The sequence below is a fragment of the Rhagoletis zephyria genome, unplaced genomic scaffold (assembly GCF_001687245.7).
Source record: "Rhagoletis zephyria isolate East Lansing unplaced genomic scaffold, Rhagoletis_zephyria_1.1 Rzeph_scaffold_03352, whole genome shotgun sequence".
Taxonomy (NCBI): Eukaryota; Metazoa; Arthropoda; class Insecta; order Diptera; family Tephritidae; genus Rhagoletis; species Rhagoletis zephyria.
In genome coordinates this window covers 28,058-37,736 of record NW_016160435.1, presented here as the reverse complement: position 1 = coordinate 37,736, position 9,679 = coordinate 28,058, and the positions used below count along the sequence as shown (strand labels likewise).

Here is a 9,679-nt window from a genome sequence, read left to right as displayed (position 1 = left end):
GCTATGACATAATGCGTTTATCATTCAAAAGCTTTGGTGAATGAAAAAGCGGGCGGAAAAAAAGACGTGTAAGCGCACATTGCAAATTCCGGATTCCACATTCAGCATATTTGAAATTTTGAAATCCAGAGACTAACGGTNGAAAAAAAAGACGTGTAAGCGCACGTTGCAAATTCCGGTCAAACACAAAAAGGATTCCACATTCAGCATATTTGAAATTTTGAAATCCAGAGACTAACGGTCATGCAATATTCACCACACCAAACCACAGAAGGCCACTAAACACAATTTAATGCTTTGCTAGTTGTTTAGTGCTGACCTCCGTAGCCTGTTAGCTCCACTCACTCTGCATGGCCCTTGTTGCGCTGTAAGTTGGCGTGACATAAACCCACTATGTTCAGAAAAAAGTGGTAAAAATGTAATAAAAATTATAATCTGATGTGACAGACACCGCATGTGCGGGTTATATTGCCATCGTCAGCGTTTTTGTATTCAAATTTCGGGTTTAGAGATTAAAAATGTAGGCCAGTGTATGTAGGGAATAAGGGAATAGATCGAAAAAGTGAACAAATTTAAATAAAGTCAACATAGACAATGGTAAAAATTGCGAGGGCGTTTGCTAAGTCTGTGAGTTTTTGTATGAAGCATATTTTTTTTTTAAATCTAAAAAATGCCATTTTAGCTTTTTAGTTTGGACACAGAACAGATCCTTTGCGATTTATACGCCCTGGCCAGACAAATATTAGTTCATTTCAAAGTCGAAAGCCTTTTTTATAATAAAGTATTCGTCTGCCAATATTTTACAGCTAGGTACTCGCTTNTAAATCTAAAAAATGCCATTTTAGCTATTTAGTTTGGACACAGAACAGATCCTTTGCGATTTATACGCCCTGGCCAGACAAATATTAGTTCATTTCAAAGTCGAAAGCCTTATTTATAATAAAGTATTCGTCTGCCAATATTTTACAGCTAGGTACTCGCTTTAAGGTATTAAAGATCTTTCAGGTCCTGGTATCCTTGTTTTGCTTCTCACGATTTTTTAACTACATGCATAACTGGCGAACTGTAAACTAGGCAGTGGTGTACGTAAGAGATACCATTACTGAAGAATTTTGAAAAAATCTTATTTCATTTTATTCACTTGAAAAACATTTAACTTGATTTTCGCAAAATAGGGGGTTTTAACTTAGCTGGATACTTTGCTTCAAAATCGTTAAACGTACTAGTCTTAAATTTTTACAGTAGCGACTACAACGATTTACTCTGTCATCGCTATTTCGTGTTTTTATTCTATAATCTTTTTCTCTGCACTTAAATTAGTGCTAAAATATGCCGGTGTTACTCTTTAAAAAGTCACTACGCGCGAATTTCAAATAGTCACTGACATATCAAACTGTCCTAGTGCATGGAAAAATTCGTTTTCGCCTGCAGAAAGGATAATAATTTTAGTTCAATAGCTGAACATTGGTGACTGAACTGGAGGAGAGATGGCAGGCGTATGAGTGTTATGGGTGTGAGTGAAATTTTGCGTTAGTGGAGATTTTGTGAGGATGATACACATATGTATGTACATATGTATTACGAATAAAACAAGAAATGAAAAGCGGCAGCAGAAAATCTATTTTAAATTTTTGTTTTGAAAACTCAAATTAAGTTGATAAAATTATGCATAAAGACTTACTACAACACTATATTTCTACCAACCCATAAAAAACATAAGAACTCCGACCTTACTTTTCACATGCATTTTTGTACCACCCTAATCTACATACATACATATATATTTTACAAAGTAAATATGAATTTAATAAGAATTTTGCAATGAGCTTATCGAAGCGTTCCTGCCTTTGTTCGGCTTGCCGCTCCCGGAATTACTGGTTGTGGCAACATTTGAATGCCTTTGTGCTTGCAGTTTGGCAAATCTGCACCGAAGGCATTTAATTGCATTCCAAAAATACAATATTATTAGCATTGAGGGCTTAACCGATTGAGCTTGGAGTGAATTTTTGGGAATTGCTGCATGGACATGGATAGCTATTTGGTTTGTTAGTGCACAGAATCTTTAACACGCACAACACCTTCAGCGAAAAAATTGCCAAAAATCAATAATAAATCCCGGCTACTTCGAACCTGTACTTTGTTATACTGAAATTAATAGAAAACAAAACTGTATACACAAAACCTTCTCAAGGAAATAAAAAGCTCGTCATGTTTAAGCAAGTTTTTTTTTTTTTTAATATGGCACGAAGTCCTAAACTTGGGTTTATACGGCTTTTGTTAAAGAACAAACTATATTTGTATAAAAACACTAGAATTAAATAGCAAAAATTAACTGTTACAATTTTTCAAAATGTGGAGGACTTATTAGGTGCAATCCCGTATTCCTCGGACTCGGACTAGTAAAACTGTCATAAAATAAAAATTCGCTCAGAGCGAGAGAGTAACATTGAAAAGTACGGGATCGCTTTCTAGTAAAAAATGGTAACTTCTGTCAACTTCAACATAACCTCCAAATTTTGGTTGTAAATTTTTGCTTATTTTGTATGTAAACACACTCAGCTCACACATGTAAATAACCAAAAACACTTTAAAATTCATTAGAATCCACTTAAACAAGTAATTAAATACTTTTCAAAATGAATTAGCAGAGTGCACTTTTCTTTTGTTTACAATTCGGTTGCCAAACACACTACAGCTGATCGTTTGACACATTTACCAGAATTTACCAGCAAAAAATTCTCGGACTAAAACTGGTAACTTCTGACAGAGAGAGAACCGTATTTACTCTCTTTTTTGTCCTCTCAATAGTCAGAGAACCGAGTACGGGATCGATTTCCAGTAAAATCTGACTGATTCTGACTATTTCTGACTAGTCCGGACTCGTACGGGATCGCAACTATCATTTTGACATGGGGTACATATATGTATGTATGACAAATTAGTAAGGGCGCTGTTACGCAGACGATCATATAATCTCTGGCCACCAATTGTTGTTGCTTTCACTGCACAACGAAAAAATTGAGAGCGCGCGAGAGTACTGAACCGTATGACCAATCGGTTCAAATTTGACAAGCCCGCTGAGACCGAATCACTGATCAAAAAAGGGTTTGGCTTGTGAATATAATTTACTATTTTTTCCTTTTAGTACGAAATTGAGTTTTTTTCAAACTATTTCTCCTTTTAGTAGCAGAATGGTACATTTTTGCTGTACTTAATGCTAGCAACCTTTGTTTTGTTTCCTTTGGACTGGTTTTTTACACATATGTACATACATTTATATCCCTTCTTATTTGTTTCGTAATTTCATAAAAATGAAAAAAGTAGTAAAAAATAGATCAAAGAAATACAACTGAGCCGAAGAAATACGCTGCTTATTTAACCCCCTGCATAGCAGAGAGTAAGAATGAAAAAAATAAGAGAAAAAGTTCCGTGACCAGGGATCATTAGATCGTCTGCGTAACAGTGCCCTTATAAAAAGCTTGTACCGGTATAAAAACTGGTTTATGAGTATCCCTGAACCGCAGTTCGGCTCGTTTCAAATGGTTAAATTTTTTAATGCTAAGGAATACAAATACTACAAAAAAATATAACAAATATGTAAATAAAAGGATTTGTTATTGAGGTCAAATTCATGTGTAGTGGTGGAAAAATAAATAGGGACGGGACATTTGTAAAATTTTGGCTGTTCCAATTTTCAAACTTTGTGCAAAAATAGTGCGACATTTGACTATTTTTCTTCTGTTGGTTCATACATTTTTTAAAAAAAGTATAGATATACTTGTACTACGTTATATTATAACAACAACCATATAAATCCAAATTTCAAACTCTGTACGAAAATTGGAATAAATCAACAAATTTCAACTAAATTGCATCAAAGCTTTCAACTTTTTAATCAGAACTAAAAAAAATCCAAGTAGGCAGCTTTATAGCCCATTTGATTTTAATGCAACACGTTAAATGCAAGTTTGATTTTTCTCAAATTTCATTTTTGTTTTTTTTTTTTGGTTTTGCTGAATTTAAGCATTCATTTTCTTCCATACATATGGTTGAAATTATAACATACGGAGTTGCCTTCAAAGAAAAAAAAAATTTGGCAATTTTACTATACGGGTAAATTTTAGTTGCGTTCCCTAACTCGCAAGAAGTTGCAAGAATTTACAGCAACTTACCTGAAAGCGTTCCCAGAGAGTAAAATCGGTTCACACTTTGTCAGAAGTTGCAAGTTTTTACCCGAAGAAACTTGTAATTTTACCTTATTAAATATATCGTAGTGAAGAAAGTATTTTTGTTATTTTGCGCATGATGTAGCAGATCGCCAAATGATAAAAGAAAACTGTTATGTAAACAAAAAATGGCGTCCACGGTGTATTTGACAGTTTTACCAGTTTTTACCCGAAAAGCGTTCCCGTACTTTCTCTGAGAACAATTTTGCTTTTTTTCACAGTTTTACAGGTTTTATCCAGAAAATTTGAGGAACGAAACTTTTATTTATTTGAAAAAATTTATATTTATCGTATGTATCATAATCATGTCCACCATGAAATCCGACATAGAATTATCCTTGCCAACAAGTGATATTTTAAGCCGAATAGGCGATTTGTGCCTTTCGAAACCAGACTTAAATTTCTCAACAATTTCAATATCTATCTTCATTGAGACTGGTTTTCTTATATAACTTTGCTTATATATACAGGGTAACCAGTATATGTTCATACTAAAACAAAGTAGTTTTTNGTAGTTTTTTATTTATTTATTTATTTATTTAATCAAATGGAATAAATCCTTACTGACTATAAAACAAGAGAGCTTATATACTACCTAAAATAATTAAGTAGGACAAAACGAACTGTTCCAAATGAGAGAGACGGGTCATATTCAGAGAGCTCATTTAGCTCAGAAAGGGTTCTGAACAAAGGCGAGAATTTTACATAGTTAGTTTTAGGAAATCCCAGGTAGAATAAAGAAACACGACGCANATTAATCCATTCCAGAAAAGTTGAGTGAAAACCCAATCGCGATAACTTATTAATTAAGACTTTATGCGAAACTCTATCGAACGCCTTCGAAAAGTCTGTGTACACAGCGTCCACTTGTAGACCTGACTGCATCGCAGCGACACAGTCCTCCATGAATGTAATTTTACCTTATTAAATATATCGTAGTGAAGAAAGTATTTTTGTTATTTTGCGCATGATGTAGCAGATCGCCAAATGATAAAAGAAAACTGTTATGTAAACAAAAAATGGTGTCCACGGTGTATTTGACAGTTTTACCAGTTTTTACCCGAAAAGCGTTCCCGTACTTTCTCTGAGAGCAATTTTGCTTTTTTTCACAGTTTTACAGGTTTTATCCAGAAAAGTTGAGGAACGAAACTTTTATTTATTTGAAAAAATTTATATTTATCGTAGTGTATCATAATCATGTCCACCATGAAATCCGACATAGAATTATCCTTGCCAACAAGTGATATTTTAAGCTGAATAGGCGATTGGTGCCTTTCGAAACCAGACTTAAATTTCTCAACAATTTCAATATCTATCTTCATTGAGACTTGTTTTCTTATATAACTTTGCTTATAAATATATACAGGGTAACCAGTATATGTTCATACTAAAACAAAGTAGTTTTTGTTAATCAAAGCTACATTTGGAAAAGTTAAACCGTTACTGATTATAATTTGAAGTATAAAGATTTGGTTTAAAAGGCAGTTACTCTTTTATATGGCCTTTGTTTGCCACAACACGCTTAAGTTTTTTTTTTTTTAAAGCTATTGCATGCGCCAAAATATTCTTCCATGCTGTTTTAAAACCAATTTTGTTGTATTTGTAATATGTACCTATGTTAGTTTATGCTGCATATAACCCCAAATGCAAAAGTCCATGGGATTACAAACAGGTGAGCTCGGAAGCCATTCGTCCTTGGGAATAAATCAATTTTTTTTTTTAAACTACATCATACGCCTGCTATAACGATATGAAGAGATCTAATACTATGTTCACGTTGAGCCATTAACTCGAGTTTATGGGCCATTTTGAATTGTAACGCTAAACTCTGCTTTTAAACTCGGAGTTTACCATACAAATAATTTTCGTTAAACTCTCCTTAAAGACCATTTTGTTTGGAGTTTATGGGAATGCAACTATTTTTTTTTTGACTAAATTTGGTTTGTGTCTTTGATAATCCAAACCAGCAACCAAGCAACCAACTTGCAATAAGTAGCGTATATAAATTCTATCCAATACTTATGGAGAAATCTGTCAGTTATTGAAAAAGGTGGCGTGGTGCCTCTCATAACTTTCATAATGAATATCTTTGGAGGGATGGCGATAGAGAAAAGTCGGAGTTATTGGAAAAGGTTCCGTGCTCTCACACATAAGGGTGTAATTTTCATACAGAAAATTTCTGGAAGTATTTGAAACTTTGTTATGGATATTTTTTTTTTATCAGCGCCGTACTGACAGATAAAACGTAAGTTAATGGAGAAGGGGAGCCGACACCTGCCAAATTCACACGATGCATGCCTATGGCGGCTACAGAGCTGAGAATTGGTATTTAATCGATGCCAGTTTATTGAATTTGAGTTGGATATATTACCAACCGGTCCTGGCACCTGCCAGCAGGTTACAGGTTCACGCGGAGTATACCTGAGCCATTTCAAGCTAAACTTAGAAGGATTGGTATCTATCTTTCATATTAACATAACAAAGCCTATCGTAAATACTAGATTTTAAGATTCCATAATTTTAAACGGCCTAAATAACTTAACTCGCCTAAAAAAATTTAAAGTTATACATAGGAAAATAAGAGCAGAAATAAAATATAACATCTTTAAATTATTTTTCATATTTCTATAAAAGCGTAGTGTGAAGCCCCCAATATAAGCTTGGTATACATATAAATATCTACATACATACATACGTATATTTCCTATGTTCAGTTTGTAAACAGTTAAAACTTGTCATACGACTTCATCAAAGGTACATTGATAAAATCAGCAAAAATATTCTGTTTACATATATACATAAAAGGAAATATGCATTTTAAATGCAGTTTAGACGCAGGTATGTACTATGTAAAGTTGATTTATTAATTACAATACCACACACGCATCGCGCATTGACGCGCCAACGTTCGCGCATGCGCTAATGCAAATGATGTAATTAAAGCTTTTCTTGTTCATAAGCGAAGTGTTAACAACTAACTATGTATGTAGAACAGCTGACTCAAACTAGTTTCTGCACATAAATTAAAAGTATTAGAAAAATTAATCAAATGTACAAGGCGAGCAAATGGTCGTAAATATTCAGACCACTGTGGCATATTTCCATATATGATAACACATACGCGCTACTGAATTTTTATGCAAAATAGCCGCAAATAGAACAGCGCTGTTTTCGAGCTTCGCTTGTAATTTGAATACCCGACCTGTAGGGAGTTATGCATAAGAAGTTAAAATGTTGCATTGCAGCGTTAAAGCGCATTGATTATAATTCTTATGCAATACATCGTTTATGGCGAAGTTATCCCGTGTACTCACCTAGAACGGGGGTTTCAAATTGGCACGTGCGGTTACTTTAATAAGCTCTGGGCTATTTGTGTCTTTTGTGTGTTTTTTTCTACTCATTGCAATTAAAGGGGACACCTACTCATCTACAGAAGTTACAGCGCTGCAGCAGCAGCAGCAGCAGCTATCTATAAAAGCGCTAACAAGTCGGTGTGCAGGCATTACCCTACCAATCGACAGTCAGTAGAACGTCGTGCGGTCGCAAGTAACATAACGCAAAAATGAAGAACACATTAGTAAGTAACCGCGACCACATTTAATTTCTATTTTACTCAGAAGGACTATATTATTTCTTTGAATACCCAGGTCTTGGCTTTCGCTGTGATTTGCCTGGTCTGCGTGGCGCAGAACCAAGCTAGCATTATACCTTATGTCTTGTCACCACATGGACCCATTGTGGTTTCGCTGCCGACGGTGCCCATAGTCAAAATTATTCCAATAGCCGCTGGTGGTGCAGGTGGCGCTGGAGGAGATGGTGCCGCTGGTGGTGGTGGAGGTGGTGGCAGCGCGTCTGGTGATTCTGATGGCGCTGGTGGTGGTGGAGGCGGTGGTGGCGCGTCTGGTGATCCTGATGCCGCTGGTGGTGGTGGTGGAGGTGCTGGCGCTGCTGGTGGTGGTGGCGGTGGTGCTGGCGCGCCCGGTGGACCTGGTGTTGCAGCCGGTGGCGGTGGAGGTGGTGGCGCAGCTGGCGGACCTGGCGCGGCAGGTGGTGGCGGCGGTGGTGGTGGTGCAGCTGGAGGATCTGGCGCGGCTGGGGGTGGCGGCGGTGGTGGCGGTGCAGCTGGTGGTCCTGCTGCCGCTGGTGGAGGCGGTGGTGGTGGCGGTGGTGCTGGAAGCGCTGGCGGTGGCGGCGGTGGTGGTGGTGGTGCAGGGCCTGCTGGTGGAAGTGGAGGCTCAGGTGGCTCAGCTGGGCATTAAGGATTTTGAGAATTTCCTTTGATACGCCATGTAAATTGGATAAGTGTTTGATCTTCCTTGGTTTATAGTTTATCTTTAATTAAATTTTTGGCTTTGAATTGATTTCGATATTTGCAAGTGAATAAAATAAGAGCTTCACAAAGAAGAGTGCTTACTGTTTTTGTTGAAAAGCAAAGGGGACTGATGTATCTTTCATGCTCGATAAATTATTTTATACGATGTTTCCACGATTCGTTATTGGCTCCCTCTTATTCGTAATTCACTCTCCCATCGCCTTGTCAATTACCTTCCGAATTACGTAATTCGCAATACAACATTTTGAGTGCGAATTACCTCATTTGTAGGGAATTCAAATCGAATCACCATGCGAATGACGAACGAATCGGTGTCTTCTCTAATATTTATCGGAAATATATCGAAGTTTTCACCGACCTGGTCCCATTTGCTGGCACCTTTCCTAATTATAGAATAATATTAATAAAATATTCTCTACTTATATAAATTAAAATTGTTGATGATAACTTAAACTTTAGCTCCATTTTCGATATTTGCAGTATAATATTAAATAGCGAAGAAAAAGAACAAGAACTAGAGCTGCCAAACGAATTACTACTGTGTGCCGTGGAAACAGGGTAATTCACGAATTACTTAGCAAATTACTTAGAGAGCTAATTACGAATCGTGGAAACATCGTATAAGTAATTCGTGAATTAACCTGTTTCCACGGCACACATTAGTAATTCGTTTGGGAGTTCTAGTTCTTGTTCTTGTTCTTCGCTATTTGTCTACTTAGGATCCAGCATAAACACCACCAACAACGTCAGATGGAATGACGAACTGTTTGAGCTGTTTAACGACATGGACTTAGTTAAGCGCATAAAAATGCAGCGATTGCGCTGGCTTGGACATTTTGTACGTACGGATGAATCTCGTGTCACGGTGTTTCTGGTCGCACTCCATCTGGAAACATTGACACATATGTGGCTCGCAATTCCAGCAGGGCATCAATGTTTTAATTTAGTGAAAAGAAAAGACAAGTTTGTTTGTTTAAATTAATAATTACTTGCTATGTGTTTATTTGAAATGAGTTTGGTTTATTGCCAATTAATTACCATATTACCTTGTGTGAGATGAAAGGTGGCTCGACTGATTTTTATGACTTTTTTTGAGTATATGAGTAGTAGGTTTGAGAAT

General features: G+C 36.4%; 1 protein-coding gene across 1 annotated transcript; it reads left to right on the top strand.

The window, feature by feature from the left end:
• The first annotated feature begins 7,738 nt into the window (after positions 1-7,738).
• On the top strand, positions 7,739-8,632 carry LOC108368838 (glycine-rich protein DOT1-like). Its single transcript, XM_017623772.1, has 2 exons — positions 7,739-7,803; positions 7,874-8,632. Exons 1-2 carry the CDS (start codon positions 7,789-7,791, stop codon positions 8,483-8,485), a joined length of 627 nt encoding a protein of 208 aa, XP_017479261.1. The 5' UTR covers positions 7,739-7,788; the 3' UTR covers positions 8,486-8,632.
• The last annotated feature ends 1,047 nt before the right edge of the window (positions 8,633-9,679 follow it).